The sequence below is a fragment of the Cebus imitator genome, unplaced genomic scaffold (assembly GCF_001604975.1).
Source record: "Cebus imitator isolate Cc_AM_T3 unplaced genomic scaffold, Cebus_imitator-1.0 Scaffold178, whole genome shotgun sequence".
Taxonomy (NCBI): Eukaryota; Metazoa; Chordata; class Mammalia; order Primates; family Cebidae; genus Cebus; species Cebus imitator.
The window spans coordinates 2,746,906-2,770,243 of record NW_016107493.1 but is presented as its reverse complement, the minus strand read 5'-3'; the positions used below and the strand labels follow the sequence as shown (position 1 = coordinate 2,770,243).

The 23,338-nt window shown below is 42.2% G+C and overlaps 1 protein-coding gene across 7 annotated transcripts in view; it reads right to left on the bottom strand.

Moving 5' to 3' along the window:
* Window positions 1-13,640, bottom strand: part of SPATS2L (spermatogenesis associated serine rich 2 like) — a 168,201-nt gene extending 154,561 nt beyond the window's left edge. For 2 of the 7 annotated variants that reach the window (XM_017545194.2, XM_017545200.2), the window contains exon 1: window positions 12,593-12,898. Coding sequence is in view for 2 of the 7 variants with exons in the window: in XM_017545192.2 (XP_017400681.1) it covers window positions 11,627-11,668 (42 nt within the window). In the remaining 5 variants the exon portion in view is untranslated. Of the gene's footprint in view, window positions 1-10,146; window positions 11,515-11,626; window positions 11,893-12,592; window positions 12,899-12,927 lie in introns of those variants that run through there. The other 5 variants (XM_017545196.2, XM_017545195.1, XM_037744529.1 and 2 more) reach the window with 5 other exon arrangements.
* Between the last annotated feature and the right edge of the window lie 9,698 nt (window positions 13,641-23,338).

Sequence of the window (23,338 nt, the reverse complement as noted above, 5' to 3'; positions counted from 1 at the left end):
TTTTTTGAGGTGGAGTCTCGCTCTGTTGCCCAGGCTGGAGTGCTGGAGTGCAGTGGCACGATCTTGGCTCACTGCAACCTTCACCTTTGGGGTTCAAGTGATTCTTCAGCCTCAGTCTTTTGAGTTGCTGGGATTACAGGAGCGTGCCCCCATGCTCAGCTAGTTTTTGTATTTTTAGTAGAGATGGGGTTTTACCATGTTGACCAGGCTGGTCTTGAACTCCTAACCTCAAGTGATAGGCCCGCCCTGGCCTTCCAAGTGCTCGGATCACAGGCGTGAGCCACCGTGCCTGGCCAGATGCCTCATTTTTAAGATGACATCAACAGAGTGATGGGCACCCAGAAGAATTTTAACAGGATGAGAGCTATCAGTTATGAGAACTAGAACTGCCGGGCGCAGTGGCTCATGCCTGTAATCCCAGCACTTTGAGAGACCGAGGTAGGTGGATCACTTGAGGTCAGGAGTCCTAGACCAGCCTGGCCAACATGGTGAAACAAACACAAAAATTAGCTGGTTGTGGTGAAACACGCCTGTAGTCTCACCTACTTGGGAGGCTGAGGCAGGAGAATTACTTGAACACAGTGGGTGGAGGCTGCAGTGAGCCGAGACTGTGCCACTGCACTCCAGCCTGGGCAACAAAGTGAGAATCTGTCTCCAAAAAAAAAAAGGAGAACTAGAACTGCCTAACCCTGAAAGGAGAAGACTTCAAGGAGGAGATACAATAACTATGGTCAAATATTTGAAGAGCGACCACACAGAAGGTACATATTTATCATGCGGCATTCAAAGGGCAGATGGAAGACCAACAGGGAAGTTGCAGGGAGGCAGACATCAGTATACCACTGGGGAAGAGGCTTTACAAATATCTGTGCCCACCTGTGTTTGGTGAAGAATTGGTCGAATCACAAATAACACAAAGTCCAAATCAAAAGGGGCTTAAGGTCTAGAAGCATTGCAGACTACTGTCATTAGCATTTCTTGGCATCGTAAAATGTTGACCAAACTCCTCGTTCCTGGCTAGTTCACATGGCAACTGGGATAATGTGGAAAAAATTCCTGTATTTGGTGGGATGTTAGACCACAGTATCCATTATGTTTCCAATGCCTGCTTTCTACACGTCTAATTTCTTATCAGTGAGTTTCATGAAGATACTCCTAGTACATGGATGTATTATCTAAATATGCCTAACCCCAATAAATGAGGGGAAAATGTAAATTTAAATTCAATCTAGAAGAGTCCAGAAGGTGAAATTTTACAAAAGTTTAGATATTATAAATTAGTGTTGCCATGGAAACCTTAGTTGATATCATCCGCTACAGCCAAAACAGTTCTCGCTCAGGGACTACCAGAACAATGAATGAGTTTATATATTTAGTGCCACAAACCAGCACTAAATAACATTTTTAATGCCTTTATTTCTAATTTTTGAGGCAGTAGATTTACATACTCTCCTTGAGTGTTTAGGATTTTGATACAGCACTAAAATCGAGGGTATGGAATTACAGTGGAGTGGTCAATTGCATCAAGAGCTGAGCAAGTCACTGGAAGCCCAGTGCATGTACTGTACTGAAACCACCATTCAGATTCCACAAGAGAAATAAACGAGAAAGGAAAAAGGCCTACCAGATCAGGACATTTGCAGTCACAGTGACTGGCATAACATCTTCCCCTTTTCCCTTAAAAAATTATAGGACTGTCCACATTCCTAAAATAAACAGTTGTCGATCAGGGCATTATGTGAGATCAGATTCTCTGCTGTTTACAGGACTTCAACAAATGGATTTTCTCGGTTACGTATTAGTAATCACTACAATACATGAAAGTCAGCCCACACTGAGAACAATATTGCCTCCAATCAAAATCATTCTTACCCTAGTGTACTAAAGCTTTTTCCTTCTTGTAGGCAACAAAGGCTACAACAAAAGAACTTCCAAAACACCCACAGCTAAGGAAAGAACGGCTCCAACAAAATAAGTGTGAAAAATCTGTCCCTGGTATCTAATTCGTACATAAATCTTCTTTTTCAGGATATTTTAGTGGCTTTATTTGTAATCTATCAGCAAATAATAGAAATAAAAGTTTATTTTGATGGAAGTGCACCTAACTATTCAGTGATTTGAAACCTACTTTGTTAATTGTTATCCTATCCTGGCAGAGGATGTAAACATGCCTTTTTTCCAAGGCTTCATGCTGTACCTATAATCTCAGATGAATATTTTCACAAATACGAACCATTAGGGAGGATGGGACTTAAGCAAAATGTGAAGGAAACTTCCTTCTGGTCCTTTTTCACTCTGGCTGGGTAACATGTGGGCCCTTTGCCCCAGATTTCATATCCTCTTCTTGATCAATCTCAGGGAAGGGTCTACAAAATTATTCAACATAAGGAGGTTGAATTGAGATACGAGAATAAGTTTGACTTACCACTTCCATAGCATTTGCATTTTAGGGCCTGGGGCCAGGCACTTTCTATTTTATCTTATTTAGTCATAACAAAATTATAAGAAAATTGTAGGTGTTACTCCCTTCACTTCATACATGAGAAAACTGGGGTTCAGAAAGATTAAATAACTTGCTCAAATTCATATAGCCAGCAATTACATGAGTCAAAATCAGGTCTTTCAAGTGCCAAAGCCTGTCTTCTTTTTCTTCTAAATCATACATGGTCTAAGGAAACTGAATAGTTTTTATAATGTAGGCTTTCACATATTGGAGAGCAAAAAAGAGAAACTTGATATTTGAAGTGCCCTTTTCAGCAGTATGGATTCTGAAACTACAACATAAAGGCAGCCACCTTTCTCATACACACATAAGACCAACCTTCCCACTAGAGACAAAGACATGAATGTACCATAATTTAAGAAAATCAGCCTTATATCTATCTTTCCTTCTCCTTCCAACTTGTACAAATGAGACCAGCGGGACAGCAAATTAGCATGCAATGTTTGGTGTCAGGGGTCTGGAACCAGGGAAAAGCCAAGCTCCAGGCAAGTTATTCAATTCTGAAAATAATCTATTAAATTTCCTAACCCTTGCTAGTAGGTCTCAGTACTGAAGGGGCCTAGAAGGGAGAAGCAGTGACCCAGCCCTAGGAACACCATTGTCCCAAGAAGGCTTGGGGAGACATGACAGGACCCTTACCTAAGACAATTTGGGATCCTTCCACAAGAACGCAAATCCAGGACTTGGGAATGTGGGAAACAAAGGGGAACCCAGAACAAAAGTGAAAACTTGTTTACCCAAGAACGAGACTAAGTTATAGCTACCTGGCTAAACTGCCTGGACAAGGCAAACTGCATGGCCGAGCCATTAAGTCACTAAGGTTCGGATGAAAGGAAGCTGTATTCTCTCTGTAAAGGGCCTAAACTGGTCCTCGATCCTGCAAATGAGGGAGAAACAATCACACCAAGGTCGTCACCACTCCTCGCAGGCCATTTTCTATAATGCAGGAATTTCAAACTTTTGTTTTTAGCACAAGAACCTCTGTCCCTAACAAAATCTTATACAAAATGCCTACTCGTGAAGCAAATAAAAACAGCTGCCCAGGTTGAAACCAAGAAGGGAAGTTCTCAGAATCTAAGAGTCCAGTAGACTACAGCAGGCAAACCACCGCTAGAGAAGACACTGAGTCACACTGCCTATCATTAGATCTCACTGGAATCTAATCCTGCTGGACTGTTCTCTTGATAGTCACGGTTTCTTCCCATCACTTCTTCTAGGAGGGTTTCTCCTTCCTGATCCAACTGGATAAGACATGGTTTCCTATCACAGGTTGGCTTTTCCACTGTGAATACAGAAAGCTCCACATATCTCTCAAGACAACACGTACTATCTTCCAGGTCTTTCTGACAATCCATATGCTCTTCCCTCAGAGCCCTTTGGGCCAAATCATCCAGATACTACTGCCCTCAGTGTCTTAAGGCATAACTAATTTCTGTACAGCCCTTATCAGTTTGGGGCACATCATTTTGTTTGATGCATAATGACTGTATGGTGTGCATATTATTCAGACTCCAGATTCACAGATTCATTAACTTGTTCAGAATTCTAGAGCCAGACAGCAGAGGAGCTGGGACTTAGTCCACTGCAAAGAATCAATGGCAGGATGGGGAATCTCAGAGACCTCACTCTCAGGGTTTCAGTTAGTGCCTCACAAGTAGGGGGCTTCCAGTGAATGTGAGTTCACTTTCACTTCCCTTGTTCCTCCTGTCTACCTCAAATCCTCCCTCTACCATATCATGGGAATTCCTGCCTCCCACTCCTGATGGTGACTGGGAGGGCCTGCTGAAACAGATGTGCTTTAATAGTGCTTTCCACACTGTGCCCATCGTACATATAACTCCTGGCTGTAGTGTTCAGAATCTGTTTCTGAGATTCTGAATCTTATCCAAATGCCTCATACCTCTGGATTGAAGAAACTGACCAACTGCTACTTCTCTATACCAATAGGGCTGACTTAGTCATTCAAAACGCTCATGGGCTTGGCTCATACAGGATGTACCTCCTAAAAACGAGATGTTCCCTAACAATGCTGTCTAATATGGGCACACAGGTGATGTTTAATTTCTAATAATCGCATTTTATTTTTTTCTTTATATCACATGTTAACATCCATGAAGTGTCATATTTTTTAAAAAAAGAAATATGTGAAATTAATTTTAGTAATATATTTTGTTTAACCCACTATATCAAAACTATTGCTGTTTCAAGATGTAATCAATATTACAATTTGCTAATGAGAAATTTCACATTTTTTTCATATAGTCTCAAAGTATGGTGTCTTTTACACATATCTCAAACCAGCTGTATTTCCAGTGCCACATGTAGCTAGTGGCTACAGTACTTAACAGCAGGTCTACTATCTTGCCTCGGTTCCCATCCCACCTATCATTTCCTTCCTTTAGTGGGGACACTATGGGCAGGACCAGACAGTGGGGACCAGGATCATTAGAGAAGACCGACATGCACCTGAAGGGAAGGCCCAGATCACGGAGAAGCTTTTGTGCCATGCCAGGGAGGTTAGATTTTAACCTGAAGATGTAGATATTCTTCTGAAGGATCTTAAGCAGTGGAGCATCGTGATCAAATTTGCCTTTTAGAAAGGCAGCAGTGTGGGGAACAAACTGGAGACAGGCCAGGCAGAAGGCAGAGAGGCCAGTTGTGAGGCTACTGCAATAATCCTCAGAGAAGGGATGAGGGGCCAAACCACGGCAGTAATGAAGGTTATGGGACACAGAGGAAAGGGCAGATTCGAGAGAGCCTGAAAAGATAGTCTCTATATAAAATGTAGAGGTTGAAGAAGACAAAGAAGTTGTTCTACATTTTAAACTTGGTGAAACAGGTTTCATTCATTGAGATAAACACAGAAGGAATATGCTGGATTGAAATTGGGGAAGTGACGTTTTGAACTTGAGTTAAAAATACTTGCAACACATGTCAGGTAAGATTTCAAGGCTGGAGATGCAGATTTCCAAAGGAATCAATGGCATATAGGTGGTAATAGAAGAAAATAGAGGATAAGCTGCCACATGGCAAATGTGAAGAGTGAGCAGAGGGCTGAGGGCCGAATTCTAGGGGATGCTAAGGTTTGAGAGGAAGGGAGGACCGTAAAGAGAAGTCCAATACAGAGCAGCTGGACAAGAAAGAAAATTAGGAGAAAGGGATAACTCAGAGAACAGGTGGGCAACATGTTAAGGTACAGAGAGTGATCAAGGATACCAAATGCTGTGCAAAGTTCAATTAGTGATAGAGAATTCTAGATAATGGACCTGGTGGTCAATGGACCACCAACAGAGGTGGTTATTAGGAGAGGATGAAAGTACAGGGTGTTGAAGATGAAAGGAAAGTTGTGAGGTGCAGGATACATTCGAGGACCTGTCCTTCAAGGAGCTGCCTGCTAAGACCAGGAATGATATGAGACATACCCAAACCTAGAGAGAAGGGATCAAAGAGATTTTGTTGATCGTTTTCTGTTTTTATAAAGAATAAGAAAGACTTATGTACGTATATATGCTGAAAGAAAAGGATCATTGAGACCCTGAAGAAAATGAAGCAAGGTCCCTGAGGAAGCAAGAGGGATTAGCCTCAGACTAGAAGAAGGGAAAGGAAGAAAAGGAATGGAAAGAAAGCCAGCCATTTATAAGGAACACAGATCATCACTGCAAAACCATTTTTCCTTAATTAGAAATATAAATGCAATATAGTTATCCATGAAGGCTTTCTCTTTCTTTAATAGTACTACTTATCATGTATAAAATCAGATAAGTGCTCTGCATGGGAAGAAGTCACTCGAGCTCCAGATCTGTGGTCTTGGTAGATTACCAAGCTTTTCACACACCTTCAGATTGTGCCGAAACATTACCTCAGTTGATACTCATCACCTGCAGAGCCACAGGGGTTGTTAACACCTAATGGCCTCTCTGACTTGCTGGTTTCTGTGCATACTGATAGGTAAATATTTTCAGTGTCACCATGTGTCACCTCACAGCGTGGTGTAAGAAAAAGCAGGGCCTGGGGGTCAGACACCAAACAGATTCATCTGCCACTTATCAACTCTGCAGACTCAATCAAGTTATGTAACTTCCCTAAGCTTCAGTTTTCCCAATAAGGGTATATAATCCTCACCTTTCAGGATTCCACTAAGGTTGAAATAAGATGATCAATAAGTGATAACTATGATGATGATGACTGTATTCACTTTGTCCTGAATCTCCTAGGAACTGGGTGCTGATAATGAATTGGTGCTTTGCAATTGCTAGCATTTTGATCCCTAAGGTGAATTAAAGAATCGATCCTAGCATCAGGAAGGAATCTTGAAAATCCATATGGCCACCTAATGTTTGCATCCTTTCCTCATCTCAGTGCATATGCAGTTTCTGCCCACAAACTGCCTGGGCTTTATACCTGCGCCACAAATCACCAGCTACTCAACCTTTCTAGGCTTCAGTTTTGTTCTTCTGTAAAACTGGAGTAATGAGGGTATGTACTTCATAGCACTGTTTTGAGAATAAAGGAGAAAATGCATATAATTAAATAAGATATTGTCTTGTGTAGGCTATACTTACACGTGTTTAGTAATGGGGGCCTATCACCTCCTGAAACAGCACAATCTATTATGGGGCAACTTTCTGTATACTGACCCAAAGCCTGTATTCCTGAAACATCCCCATTGGTCCTAGCTTTACAGTCCATGGGAGTAGTTTCATGGAATCAGAATGAGGGTTTCATATAGCAGTATGTTTACACCTTTACTCAGCTTGGCTAGGTGCACTGTGCAGTGTTCCACATATGGCTGGCTGCTTGGGAACACAATCTGGGCTGGACCTCTCAATATTTACATTACTGTGAAAGTGTCAGCCTTCAGTGGCGTTTCCAAATGCAGGAGGCCTTTTTGAGCACTCTAAGTGAGCTGGATGCTACCCAGGAACACACTGGTTATATTGCTTTCAAGATTTATTTTGCACTTTGTGTCATAGTCAGTTCAGCACTTGGCACCATATGTAATTATTGCAGGTATCTATATATCCTTTAGGTTCTATTATTGAACACTGCAGTCCACCAATGCTCAGAACCCTAGCTGGGTTCAACTCAGAAGCAGCAGTACTATAAGAGCACTGACATAAAGTCAACAAATTGGCCCCGAAATTCACTCACATCACCCTTCCCTCATCCTTATATTCCTATTAATATCTATTGAAATCTTATCCAAATCCTTTCAGTAATTACCTCAAACAACTGTCATTCTAGGAAGATCCCCTCCACTCCCTAGCAGAAGATTTTTTTTCCTTCTGAGCTCTGCTAGACCTTTGTTTCTGGGATATGTCTGTTATTTTTCCTGCAAGGCTATAAACTCCTTCCCAGCAGAAACAGTGCCTTGTACAAAATAAGGCTTACTAAAGAATTAAATTTGGTCTTGAAAACAATGGGATGTGGCAGACTCTTCCCCACATCATCTTTCACCCTCAGATGGGTCCCCAGATATTTTTTTAATTTACAAGGATGCTTTTAAATGAAAAGCTTGAGCAGCCCTGCAATAAATACAGTCTGAAATTTTACAGCTGATTAGCTGAACTTTTATATAACTCATAACTTTAGCCTAATTGTTTGACGTATAAAATACTGGCATAAAGCCTGAATGCCTTTTTTGCTTAATACTGGGGCCCATCACTCCACCTTAAAATAACTACAGGCTTCCTAATTCCAACTCACAACTGCCAGACTCCATCATTATGCCAACTCTGGGAAATGCCGAGTCCTCAGAATTTTCACAGCTGATGAATGGAGAAGCTGATTAGAACCACTGAAGAAAAGTGGGGGGAAAAATACCCTTGACAGACGCCTCCTTCAAATGTCTGTCCCTTTTATCCAGTGTCAACATGAATTTCTAAGTTAACAAATATTTATTGAGGTCATGACTATGTGTCAGGCTGTGAGTTAGGCTCTGGAGACTCAGTGGCGAGCCAGAGTCAATATCAAAGCCCAACATTAAAAAAAAAAAAAAATCATTCTTACATTTATTCACTTTACAGGTATATTTATCAAGTGCTTCCTATGGCCAAGGGCCAGTAGACAGAATATAAGGTACATCAGTGCCCTGAAGGAACTTGCTATCTAGTTAATAAAGCAAGAATGAAGCGCACAACAGTGTAAGAAAGGATCCAATGGTCTAGAAGAACGACGCAAACACAAGTGCAGAAAGAACCAATGAGAGTAACATGATCAGGGCAGGCTGACTTGAACTTGAAGAATGTGGTTAGGTCAGAGAAAAAAAAAGAAAAGAGACACTCTAAAAGGCAGGGTATGAACGAAAGAGGACACATAAAAATGAGCATGTCATCTTAGAAGGGCAGTGAGATCCAACTAGTAGGAACAGAAGGTTCATGTTGGAAAGAAGTAGAAAATAAAGTTGGTAAGTTAATTTGGGGCAAGACTGTGAGGTACATTAAAACCAGGTTGAGAGGCTACGCAATGGTTGGGGGTGGGGGGCATGAAAATTATTTGCACTATGGTGCAAAACTAAACAATGCTAAAGTATTGTTTCTGTGAAACAATCCTTGGAAAAGAGTCCTGAGGGAAGAGTTTTAGGAAGGTTGATGTGCTGGAAGTAGGTAGAATGCAGAAAACTCAATTACAGAGAGACCAAGATGTATCATCATCCTAGAAGCGCTGATGGCTGAGGGTCTCCAATCCAATGAGGGATAGTGAAGAATGAAAAGGAAATATAGGGGCTGACTCAGAGAAACCATTAAAAAGGAAGAGTTAATACAATTTGATACATAGTTTCACAGAGGCAGTGAGAGAGAGAAGAGACAGCAATGGTTCCTAGATCTCCAGTCTGGGTGATGGAGAGAATGCTAAACAGATCAAGAAAAGAAAGTCTTTTCATCATAAAAGGAACAAGTGTAGAGAGAATACGAAGAAAAGTCTGTTATTAAGCATATAGTCTTTGGCTTGAAAGCAGGACAACCACCATAAAAAGTCTATTAATGAAGCAAATAGATAATGGGAATGGAGTTTGGATCTGTACTGGAGATAAAGATTTATATGAAGTAAGGATGGAGAACATCACATTTAAAATTATTTTATTAGAAAATAAAAACACTAGCTATTAAACAAAAATCATAAAAATGATATAAGTAGTAGAGAGAAATATATCTTCATAAGACTATTTTTCTCAGCTATGGTACTTAGGGGATCCTACCCATTACCACAACACTGAAGGAATAAGCTTCTGCAGAAATTCAACATATGGCCTATTTACATAACAAGCATCACAACTCCAAATTAGCCATTTTGATGTGTCAAAGAAATAACACCTTCACAGCACAGTACTTCAGAAAAGGGAAGAAAAAAGAAAGGTTTGTTTTTCTTCTATAATTATGTTTACTGGGTTTTTAACTATTTGTAATATGAAAATCTTAATTGTGTGATTACACTTTAAGGCAAAACAGTGATGAAATGGATTAGTTGAATAATGCACAGTCATTCAGAGATCAATAAACAGACCCAATACTAGTAAAAGCTACTCTTCTGTGCACAGAAATTATTAACAAACATATGATTTAATTATCACAGTCAAATGGCAGTAAAAGTGCTACAGAAGATGACTAGGAAAGAAGTCCTATGAAGCAGTGACTAAGCAGTACCTGTCGAGTGCACACAAAACACATTCCCCTCCTGTCGTCCAGTGGGATAGGTGGTAGCAGCTTAGATCTTACCAATAGCAACCTCAACGTCTTCCATCTTATCCTAACTGTAACCAGAAGCTCTTGTCCCGGCTCACCTCATAAAATGCTGATTAAAACTGTATAAAGTAATAGAATGAAGATGACCATTCATGAATATTCATTGTGAATGATAGCACAATTCTGATCGCAGACTGAGAAACTGACAAATATTTGGATCCAAAGTGAGATATTTCTAAAGCTTAACTTCCGATGTAAAAGATGACCATTTACGTGATAAAAGGGGTCCATGTAAATGCTTCAGATTGGCATGCATTTAAAGACTGCAACGGTGTGGCCTAGGTATTTTCTTTCCCTGATCCTTACTGGTGTGGCAGAGCGGCCTCACAAGCCCACAGATGCCTCTCTCCACAATGGCCTCATGAAAATCAGTTCATGCAGAGAAACTGTTTACTGAAGACTTTCATTAGGGGGCTCCCTAAAACAAAATGAATACAAAAAGAGTCTTGATCATTTTGCCTGTCTAAATGAGCATATTAAACTAAGTTGATTCTTAGAAAATCATTTAATATTTTCAAGGATTAAAGAAAGAAAATTGCCAATTAATACACTCTTCCCAGATGTTCAGTTTTTACTAACCTCTTTATTCTCTGTATTCAAGTGGTTGTATTTTTATGCAAACTATCTTTTGGGGGGCTAGTCTCTAGTTTGTGTGTCTGTGTGTGTATTTAAAGCCACACCGATACAGAATTTGACATATTTTCTGTTCTGCTGCTCCATACCATAGGTTAACACAGCTTGAGCTTATTCCAGAACTCTAATTAGAAACTGCAGTATTTCCCTTGTCTAAATAGAAAACCATTCCCAAAGTTGATTTTGCCCCAGTTAAATTAAACAAATAATATCATACACAGATATTTTAAACACGACAGTTACTAGATAAAACTGCCCCATCTAGCAACACATTGCTTTCTGGTTAAGCAACACAATTTCATAAGGCCTATCAAATACTTTATCCAGACGCCCACTCTATTTTCAGGGTATCTTTCAAAATAATTAGTTGCATTACTTGAAGTCTTTTTTTTCCCCCCAGAGTGAAGAGGTTTCTAACTTCCTGTCCTTTTCCCTGCCATATTAGAAATCTGCATAAACTCTGGAAAACAGTACCAACCAAAGTGGCGATGAATCCTTCCATTAAGACAAACTAAAGATGTTAAAAAAGGTATACGACCTTACTCTTTCAACTTCTGGTATAAAACCACTTTCTCTGCACAGGTTCTAAAATTTCAGAGTCGTCTGTCTTAAAGTCTGTGGGCTTGTGAGGGGGCTGGTACATATTTTAATATTAAAAAATGAGCAAAGAGGCTGTTTGAAGTTCAAGGATTTTCACTAGTTCTCAAGCTACAAACCCTGTAATACAGTCAAAAGAAAACGTACAGAAAGAATCTTTCATTAAAGTGTCAGGTCTCCAAAACCCTGACATCCGCTAAAACCAGGATTGTGGGGTCCTGAGAAGCTCGTGAAGTTCACAAATACACCAATACTGCAGGAGCCCGAAACCTCCACTCAGGAAGACGCGACACTACCGCCGCCTCCCCGAGCAGGTGAAGTCTCGGCCCTTCAGCCCAGCGTGTCCGGCAGCGCGATCTTCCGAGCGCGCCGGAGTCCAGCAGGAGCGCCTCCCGCGACAGCCCAGTCTCCGGATCGGGTCCGCAGCCCGCGGACTCCGCCCCCACCCTCCCCTGATGCCGCGTCGTGACCGCTTCGTCCCGCGGTCCAGGCGCTAGGCGTCTGCTCCCACCACCTCCGCCCGCCCGCTCAGCACGGACGCCGACCCATCCAGCTCCCACTGGGCGCCAGGGGTGCGGGGGTTCCCGGGGCCGCGGCCCCCGCAACCGGCTGGGATCCGAGGGCTGGGTGGTACTGGCTGACGTGGGCTTTGCAGCTCCGGACCAGAGAGGGGGGCGGTGGGTCTCCCTCCGACTTAGGAGGGGACTGGGGGCGCCCGCGCGGGAGGAGGTCAGGCGAGGCACCGCGGCCGCGGGCGATTCAGATCCGGGGCGGGCGGGTCCACGTCGGAGCGCGGCGGCCACACGCTCGCCCCAGGCGCGCCCCTGTACGTCCCAGCCGGCACCTCCTCCCGCTCGTCCGCGCGGGCCAGAGAAAGGAAGGACGGCGACCTCCGCGTCCGGTCCGCGCCGCCAGCCCGCGTCGGCGCCGAGCGCGGGCCACACCCAGCGCCCTGGGAGGCGGCGGAGGCTGGGCGGCCCGGGCTGCAGAACGCTTGGCCCAGCCGAGTCTCCCTCCCGGACGCGCAGGCCCCGCCGCGTCCCCGCGCCCCGCATCCCCGGCCGGCCCCGCGTGGAGGGGGGTCCCGGGCGGCGGTGGCTGGGGGTCCCGGGCTTACCTCAGTGCCGAGCGCCTGCCGCTCTGTCCCGGGCCGGAGCCGGAGCCGGAGCCGGAGCCGGGGCCCGGGGGCGCGGTCGCCAGGGGAGGCGGCGCGGTGGTGGCGGCCCCTGCTGCTCGGAGGGCGGGCCGAGCGGGAGCCGCTGCCTGGGCCGCGCGCGGTCCGGAGCTCGCCCCGCGCTGCCGGCGCTCGCGGCGGAGGGCGCAGCCAGCTCGGCCCCCGGACTGGATTCCTTCACTGACACAACTCCGGCTCGGCCGCCCCGCGCAGGGACACTCCCGCCCCTCGCTGGCTGCCCCCGCCCGCCGGCCTGCCCGCCCCTCGGTGTCACTCACCAGGCGCACACACCCCAGCCGGCGCCCCTCGCTCCCGCTCGCACACACAGCGCTGCTCACGCCTCTCTCGGGTTTTGTATCCGCTTACACGCACGTTCTGACACAGATCCCGTCCCTCCACACGCCCTCCCTAGCTTCTTTCCCACCCCACTTTCTAGAAGAATCCCCGTACAGCTTCCGCACTTTGCTTGCTTGCCCCACACCAACCTCCTAGCTTTTCCCCAAACCTCCACTTCACCGAAACTCCCCGTTATTGAAAGATTTTGTCGCAATCCGCACGTGTTGCAAGAGAATCATCTTCTCCTACCCGGAAAATGAACTTTGCTTCCCCAGGACTGTCTGCAAATAGGAGATGCTTCTCCTTTTAGAAGGTAGTAATGCTTTCTGGAGAGGAGCCAAGCTCAAAATGTAAACAAAGATAGCCCATTCGAAAATGACCTGAAAAATCAGGCGCGGAAAAAGTGCTGGGGCTCCGTCTGCCCTTAGAAACCCGGCCAATCCCGGGTGTTCCGCCTTCTCCCCGGGTCTGCACTCTGGGCTCCAAACGTGTGTGTAATAACCAAGTTACACATGGGCACCGTGGGCTTCAGCTGTGGGTTACTGCCTGCGAGTACAGTAGTCGGGAGAGTAAAAGCAGTTTCTCAATCATTATTCATGATGGAAGCACTTTAGATAACACTCCTCTTCCAGAGGCAGTAGAGTGAAATGCAGGCAGCTCTGCAATTCAGTTTATTTATTTATTTATTTTTAAGGGTGACTTTTTATTTATTTATTTTTAAGGGTGACTTTTTAGCTTCTTTTTTTTTTTTTTTTCTGAGCGGCTCCTTGGCTGTCAAGCTCCTTATAAATACCAGACCAGAGTCAGTTATGCCTCTCGAGCTCCAGACTCTAATGGGCCCGCGAGTGCACAGCTGAATCGTACATTATCCGATGTTCAGTAATTCATAATTTGAAATAAAATACAAACACCTTTTGGGTAAAGTTCCATTCTGCTAATATAACGTGGCCCGGTGAGCCCTGTTGACAACACAGTGCTGAAATAAGAGAGGAGCTAAAAGGAAAGGAACTCATTTTCTTATGTGACTTGGAGTGGTGGTTCTTGCTGTCATATGGTCGCCTTGGACTGCTGTGTGGATCATATAATTATTTAACAGACGTTAGCAAGTGCTTTGTAAGTACTACCTCATTTAATACTTCAAAGGACCCCATCGGTAGGTACTATTTTTGTCCTGTTTTACAGATAATGAAACTGAGAGCTGCGCACCATGGCTCACACCTATAATTTACCCAACACTTCAGGAGCCCGAGGTGGGTGAATCTCTCGAGCCCTGAAGTTCAGGACCAGCCTCAGCAACATAGTGAAACCCCAAAACAAACAAATAAATAATAATAGTAATAATTAGCCTGGCGTGGTGGTGCATGCCTGTAGTCCCAGCTACTCAGGGGGCGGAGGTGGAAGGATCACCTGAGCCGGGGATGCTGAGGTTGCGGTGAGCCAGAATCACACCCCTGTACTGTAGTGCGGGGAAAGAGAGCCAGAACCTTTAAAAGAAAAAAAGAAGAAAAAAAAAAAGCAAGAAACTGAGGCACAGAGAGGCGAAATAAGTTGCCTAAGTTTTTAGCCAGTAAGTGGTAAAGGAAGGATTTGAACCTAGACAGTTAGACCTCAGTTGTGCTATAGAGAGGAAAGCTTGCTTCCAGAAGCCATGCTACACATACAGAGCAAACATCCTATTGCTTATTAAATTTAGGTGTAATAGGTAACTTACGGCCATTTGAGTTGAAATTTGATGCACTTCTTAGGTCCCTTGGCTAAATAATTTATTTACGTTTTTGGGAGGTTTCCTCTATAATTAGAATTCCGAAATGAATAATAAACTACATTTTTTCCTAGGAAGGGCTTTGGAAATAACACTGAACTCAATCTTCATTCTTCTCTTCCACCACTTCATAATCTTCCCATGACTCCAAATCTAACTTGCTTAGTGAAGTCTGACAGAAAAATGCTTTCAAGAACTGAATATGACCAGAGGGAAGAAAGGGTTTTAAGAAGACGATATACAGCCTTTGTAATAGAAGGCTGCTTCTCAATAAGTACTGTAGATAGGAGCTATAAGAATAAATGCTATATATGTTGAGAGCCAAGATGTTAAAGCAGTGGATCGATGAAAAAACCAACAGAGACTAGGGAGGTAGGGGTAACCACTGTACCACAGACTAGGTTAAAACTCATTCTCTACTGGGAGTGGAGGCCTAGCCCATGAAAAGACAAGTATAGAATAACTCCCTCTGGTCATATTCAGTTCTTGAAAGCATTTTTCCAATCACAGTTTATTTACAAAAACAGGCAGTGGGCTGCATGTGGCCTGTAGGTAGTAATTTGCTGACCTCTTGTCAAGAGAAGGGTAGAGATAGGATGGAAGGAGCCTGGGTCTCTGAGTCACCCTGTGACTATTTCTTATAGACACTCACAAACACCTGATATTAAAACATTTAATATAACCATTTAATATACCTCTGTCTACTTGTTGAACACCCACAATTGTTATCTGAACACCCACAATTGTTATCTGAGTAAAAAAAAAAATCCTTCTGTTGAATGAAGCATGATTAATACATTGTCTTAGCTTATATTCCAGAAAAAAATTTCAGATGGATTAATAATCTGAACATAAAAAGTGTAAAAGACTAAAAGAAAATATAAAAGACTTATAATACTAATTTGAAATATGAAAAAAACTTCAGAAACTATAACCAAAAAATTTAACAGATAAGACTACAAAAAAATTAACATTTCTATCAAGTGAAGGGTGACATAAAAACAGTGTTACCTAAGGGGAGAAAATATATGCAACATATATACACAACAGGAAAGGGTTGATATGCATAACACAGACAGCGACTAGAAGTCAATATGAAAAAAAGCGAAGCAGCAAAATAAGAAAATAGACAATTCTCAAAAGAAGGATTATGTGCTAATAAGCATATGAAAACATACCCAACCTCACCAATGATCAGAGCATAAATAAAAATAGCATGTTATTTGTCAAATTGGCAAAAATATGTTTTAATATCAGGTGTTTGTGTCTATAAGAAATAGGAACATTCATACTTAGCTGACTGGAGTGTGAATTAATAAACATTTTTGGAAAGCAATTTGCAGTACCTATAGATAATAAAACTGCATGTGTCTTTTAACCATACTTTTCCACAAGTGATCTTCTCTCTTACAGAAATTAAGTGTGCAAAAGTATATTTACATATATGTCGATTATAGTATTATTTGTAAGGGCCAAAAAAATTTGGATCACAGTTCCAGGTTTATAAATAGAGGAATGATACATCTATTCCTCTATTTGGGCACATCCACACTATAGAAAAATAAATAGCTGTTTAAAAATGAGGGAGCTATGTATGTGTTGACATGGAAGAGTGTCCATGATATATTTTTGAGTGATAAGAGCAAGTCAGAACACTATGTACAGTATGAGCTCTAAAAAGCAAGGGGGTGGGGGGAGGATGGAAATTTGTGTCTCTTGAAGGATACTCACACTGTTGACCCTGGTAACCACTTAGACCCCTAGGGTGTTAGTGAGAGGGGTGAAACTTGCCCTTTTAACTTTGTGTACTTTTTCCCCTTGGTATATCGTTTCTATAGTTATACATTTCTTTTTTAAAAAGTAAGAAGAAGGAAAGCAACAGAAACTAAAAGAAAAACGAGTCATGGACACTGGCCAATGCTGTGCAGTTGAGGGCTGGATGGACAGAGAAACAAAGACTTGTTGAAGACCTGCTGAGGCAAATCCAAAGGGATGACTCAATCCCTTGGTGTTCTGGTGCAGCAGATCAAGTTGTTATGACCTGGGACCAGGGATCTTCTTGGAACTTTTCCAGAAAAGATGAAGACCTGGGGTGAGAGGAGAAAGTATAACCTTGCTGGCCTGAGGGTAATTCATGTTGGAAAGAAGAAACCCAAACAATGCACTTTGGCTGAACTTGTTCTGTCTATACAGAAGCTAAATATTAGGTTATCTTTTCATTGCTTCAGACATTTTTTATGTTCAAACCTTCTCTTCTCAGAAGAGTTGCCTGAATGCACATGTACCTAATAAAAGGGTTTTTTTGTTTGTTTTAAAGGTTTCATGTCACTGTGTATTCTAGGAAGATAATTTTAGGTTCAGATTGTGCCAACAGAAAAACAAATGGCACCACGTGAGTATTGTAAGTGAATCAGCTATCACTCATTCAGGATGCAATGTATTTGTTCTCTGATGTGTACAGATGATTCTTGAACAATATGGATTTGAGCTGTGAAGGTCCACTTATCTGTGGATTTTTTTTTTCAGTAACACTTCCACCCAGTGTGCCAGCCTTTTCTCCCTCTTCTTTCACTTTCTCCACCTATTCTGCCTCTGCCAACCCTGACAGCAAGACCAGCCCTCCTCTTCCTCCTCCTCTTCAGTCTACTCAATGTGAAGACAGTGAGGATGAAGGCCATGATGATGATCCACTTCCACTTAGTGAATCACCAATATATTTTCTCTTACTTATAATGATTTTCTTAATACCATTTTTTCTCTACCTTACTTTATTGCAAAAATACAGTATATAATACATATAACATAGCTAATTCACTGTTTATGTTATAGTAAGGCCTACAGTTAACAGTAGGCTATTAGTAGTTAAGTTTTTGGGGAGTCAAAAGTTATACCCAGATTTTCGACTGCACGGGGGTCAGCACTTCTAACCCTCACATTGTTCAAGGGTCAACTGTATTAGCATCTTCCATTTACCAAGAGCAGTTTTTGTCACAAATCTGATTACCAGTGAGGTAGAAAATCTTGCATGTTTATTGACCATTTGTTTTAAGTAATGCCATGTTGATCTGTTATTTAACACAAAGTTTTGTTTTTATTGAGTTTAGCTTGTACTCTAAAATTCGCTACAAAGGACTGCTGAATTATATACTGTATAATGATGTTGTTTCTGGATGTCACACTGGGGAGGTTTAATGGGTCTTGTCATAGACTCAAATTCAGTGTTTAAAGAGAAACCTTTGGATTCATCTGGGTCACAGTGTAAGAACAAGATGCAGGCAGATGCAGGCATGTTTCTGGTTAGTCGTGCTCTGAGTGCTTTTGCCCAAATCTTCCCAAATGTGGGACTGGCCTTGCCTAGCATGGTACCTGAAGCATGGGATATGCTTGTGACACTGAGATAGCATATTCATTTGCTAGGGCTGTTGTAACCAAAACCCACAAACTGAGTGGCTTAAACAATAGGAATGTATTGTCTCACATTCTGGAGTCTGAAAGTATGGGCAGGGTTGGTTCCTTTTGAGAGCTGTGAGGGAAAGGCCTCTCATGACTTATAGATGCCCATGTTCTCCCCGTATGTATTCACATCGTCTTCCCTCTACACATGTCTGTCTGTATGTCCAAATTTCCCCCTTTTCATAGGACATCAGTTATATTGAATTCGGGCCTACCCTAAGAACCTCATTTTAGAAACCCAACCTCCAAATAAGGTCATTCTGAAGTACTGGGGGTTAGGACTCCATCAGATCTTTTTTGGAATGACACAATTCAGTGCTTAACAGATGGCATAATAATTAATTATAAAAGTGGGATTAGAGCCAAGGCCTCTGACTGGCTCCCTAGCATTCTTCATCAGACTGTATTACCTCTACATTCCAGGGTCTCTTTGCTTCTCCTTCCCCCGTGTTCCTATTGATTCCTGTGCATTGCTCTATTATAATAATTAAGTAACTGCACATTGGCCTCCCTTATGGGACCTATGCACTCCCTGAGCAGGGACTGTGTCTTTGGTCCTGGTGTCTAGCACAGTGCCCGGCCTAGATAAGGTGAATGAATGGATAGTTATATGTGTTTTTTAAAAACATTCACACTGTCATTTGTCCTCCTGATTGTACAACTAAATGTAAGTGAGATGTAAATGAGTCTAGACTCATCCCTGTGACACAAAATGACATGCAACTTGAAACTTAAAAAAAAAATACTTATTAAATACATTGTGGTGCATTGTGGGCAGCAGCTTCTGAATAAGCAGGTGGAATAAAAAAGTCCAAGAACGAGAGAAAAGATCTTTATATTCAGCTTCTTCTTAAATGAAGCAAGTTCAGCCAAAGGATACTGTGCTCTACTTACACTAGTAATGAACTTTAGATTTACAGTCTAATTTAAAAATTACTGTTAGAGAAAGTAGAAATACTTTTGTGGAGATTATTCTGTGGCTAACAAACAGGATTCATGGGGAAGGCCTATGGGAGCTGTGTGTTTGTAAAACCTGCAGAAGACAAGTCAGGAAGGGAACTTAATAACAGTTCAAGTGAAAACACAGGGATGTTGATGAGTGAGCTCTTCTGTCTCTGCTGAAGACAGAACAAGAATAGCTTATGCTACTGCATGCAAGGGATCAGTTGACTATGAAGTAAGAATTTCCCAGTAGAATATTAAATATCATGATGGCTTGAATTCCAATACAGGCTGTGGTTTTACATCTTTCTACCATTTAAATGAAATCTCCTAAAAGATATTGAGTCAGGCTCTTTCACACTTATTAGTCCAAGACTGTGGAAAAGTTACATCATTTCTACTAAGGCTCAGTTTCCTTACTCATAAAATGGGCTTAATGATAAGGTTAGAGGAGATTGCATGTACAGCATGTAGCAGTTTCTGGTACATTGAAACTGCTACAAAAATAATATCAAGGATGAAAGTGAGAGCAAATGTCCATTAATTATTTACTACATGCTAACCACCATTCTAAGCATTTAATTTGTTTTTTCATTTTAGTTTCAGAGTCATCATGTGAGGTAGATGCTTTTATTTACATTTTATAGATGAGAAAACTAAGGCACAGAGAGATTAAGCGACTTGTCCCAAATCACAGGACTAGTGAGTGGCAAAGTTCTAATATAAACCCAAACAGTAGGTCTCCAGCACATGTGCTCTAGTCTATAATATTAGCAACCTTTACATGATTTTAAATAAACAAATATTAGCTTCTCGATATAACAAAAAATTGGCGTAGTCTAGTGGTTCCCAGGCTTTCATATCCTTTTATTTTTTTCTCCCATGATTTGAATGATTTTGTTTACTATAATACTGCAAATATAAGTAAAAATTACTTCATTTTTTATTGTTATTAATCAAAGACATATGGAACGGATGTCTTGATCAATAAGAGGTAATGGCATGATGTGAATTGATACAATTCCTGTCAAAGGCAAAGCATTTTGACATTTTGGTTGGCTCATGTGGCTTGATCATTGCACAGTTTGCACCAGGCTTTCTGAAATACCTGTAATCATTAATTGGCCCTCTTTCGCCCAATATTAACTTCACAGAAGAAGTTAATATTCTGTGATGAGGCATCTCTGATGTTGATCAATAAATTCCCTCTACTGAAACACCAGGATGTAAGTTATTCCCTCCACAAATGATTCCTCCATATAATTATATGTGTTCTGAAGGCAGACAGATGGACTACATTAGCAGTTCTCAAACAGCCTGGTCAGCAGTTTTGGAAAAGTCTTTTTAGTGTCCAGGATGTATTTTCAATATATATATATTCCATTATGAAATGTTAAATCACTGGCTATAGCTGAGTTTGGAAGGGTTATCTGTAAGCTGGAGGCTAAGGTAGACTGAAGAGATAAGGATCTGGGATAAGAAGTATCTGGGGTGTGTGTGTGTTTGTGTGTGCATGTAGGGGGCAATGACGGCGAGAAACAAGCAATGGCGTGCTTAGACACCCTTTGGGAAAAAAGGAAAGCCCTAATTAATACTGTTTGCCAATTTCAATGTTGTATATAGTTCTACCATGGCTAATTTTAAGCTACCAACAGTTTAACAAGTTATGTTTTTTAAATTATTTTGTTTTTAACAATCAGCTCTCCTAAGCCAATACAATCCTGCTCTAACAAACCACTAGAAGTAAACAAACTTGTTTATCAGCAGTCTCAGGGTAGAGCCTGGAAATGCTACTAATGAGAATAGGTGACTGACAGATAGGTGACTGACAGAAATGTATGATGGTCACAATCCAGTTATCAAGTTAATAATAAAAATCTTAAGTACGGGGCGTATTCTAGAAATCATGACTGAATAGACAAGGGAAGAGAAGAGAGGAAGATGCTGCAGTTCAAGCAGGGTAAGGAGCTCTTGCCTGGGACCAGATGTGCTTCAACCAGATGAATGAATGACTACCTGTCATTGCCCCTTTTCCACATTTACCTCTTGTGCAATATGCTCATTTCCCCCTCCCCAGGGAAGCTGTAAGCTTTGGTAGTACTAGAAAGTGCTGTTTACCAGGAATTAATAGACAAAGTAATCCGAGCTGGGCGTCAACAGCTTGGAAGGTTGGTAAGGAGAAATCCAGCAACTGAACAATCATGTCGATAAACATAACAATAGAAACTTTCGAAGCAGACTGTATTTGGAGACCCAGGTGAGTGGTCAGCTGGCAGGCAGATGTAGAGAGGTCCGTCAGGAGATAACAAGTCAGAGAGATAAGACAGGACACTGGTTCAGGGAAAGAGGGAGGGTATAATGAGAATGGTGAATTTTTAAGCTGAGTAATCTTGTTAGACTGCTAGTTCCCTACCCAAAATCTACTGTTTCTTTTTTACTTAGAACCCTGGTTCCATTCGGTTAGCACAGCAAGGTTTGGTTATATGACTCATTTTTTGGCAATGAAATACAAGCGTAAGTTTCTAGGTGGAAATCTCTGGAAAGTTCTGTAAAAAGAGGAGACACATGACTGCTTTGTGCCTTTTGCCTGCTTTCTTCCTTTCTCCTGTTTTGTCCTTGGAAGACAACCCTGATGGCTGGAGCGTCAACAGATAATTTGGGCCAGGAGGCAGGCTTGAAAATGAAAACCAAGGCCAGGCATGGTGTTTCACACCTGTAATTCCAGTGCTTTGGGAGGCTGAGGCAGGAGGATCACTTGGGGCCCGGTTACAAAAAAATTAAATTAAAATAGCTGGGTATGGTGATGTGCACCTCTGGTCCTAGATATTCAGGAGGCTGAAGCAAGAGGATTACTTGCAAGAGTTCAAGGCTATAATGAACTGTGATCTCAGCACTACACTCCAGCCTGGGTGACAGAGCGAGACCTTGACGAGAGAAGACAGGAAGGCAGGAAGGGAAGAAGGGAGGGAGGGAGGGAGGAAGGAAGGAAGGGAGGGAGGGAGGGAGGGAGGGAGGGAAAGGAAAGGAAAGGAAAGGAAATAGAAACGAGTGCTAAGGCTGATGTTCCAGAAAGAACGTGTCTTGGCTTCTGACTATTGAGGAGTTATTTACAGTCTGGGACTATTTGCTTTTGGGTGTTTTTTGTGTGACAGAAAAACTTTTAATTAAACCACTGTTATTCCCTACTTTGGTTACAAGCAGCCAATTGGAATTCCTGTCTGATGTAGCCCGCTACAAATCAGGCACTAAGGTATAGGAAGCAGAGAAGGGGATTTTGTTTCAAGAATTCTAGTACAAGGCAGGGAAAAAGAAAGAAGCCTAGTTGCTAGGATCAGAACATAAGATGAAAATCAGCTAGCAACACTCCTTGAAGCCTAGATCACTGAAAGAGAGAGCTACTTAAATCCAAATCTAAAACCCTCCCACCAGGCATTCTCTTTTCTCAAAAAGCCACAGGGAGGACAGCAGTGGCATACAGATAACAGCCAAATGCCTGCAAGGGAGGGGACCAGGTAGGTCATTGCATCAAAGAGTGAACGAACTGCATCCGCAGCCGTGGACATAAAGGAGCAAAGATTTCAGAGGTATTTCAGTGTCATTCTCATTGGGGAAATCAATCAGCATCTGGCTGCTAACAAGCCTGATGATCATACTCTAGGCCCTCCCTGCTCTAGCACTCTGAACTCGTCCCTCATATTAGGACCAGATTCCTGGGTGCATGAAGGTGGCAGGAGAGGAAAGAGTGTAAAGAAGTGGAGATGGTGGACAGGGACCACTCTTTCTGGCCACTTGAAGGGGAGAGATGGAACTGGAAAAGAATAAAGGGCCCAGGGACTTGAGAGAAGAAGGAAAAAGAATAATGGTGTGATGACTGCCATACATTTTGATCAAAATTAGGAGACTATGCTGGGGGGAGGAAGAGCAAAGAATTGAGAGACAGAAGTCTAGACACATGAACATCATCTTTTCAAAGCTCTGGTGTGCTGTAATGTCCTGTCTGAGAAGGAATAATTCAAATATCCAACTGTTTCTTTTCTGCCTCCTTTACAATAACCAACGTGCAAAGCAAGAATATTAGTACCGGTGTGTGGCTTCCTCAAGGCAGTGACACAAAAAGTGCTCTCATCAAGGCCACTGGAGACATAATTGCTAAATTCGATTGACACTGTTCACTCCTTATCTTTTGCGGCCCCGCT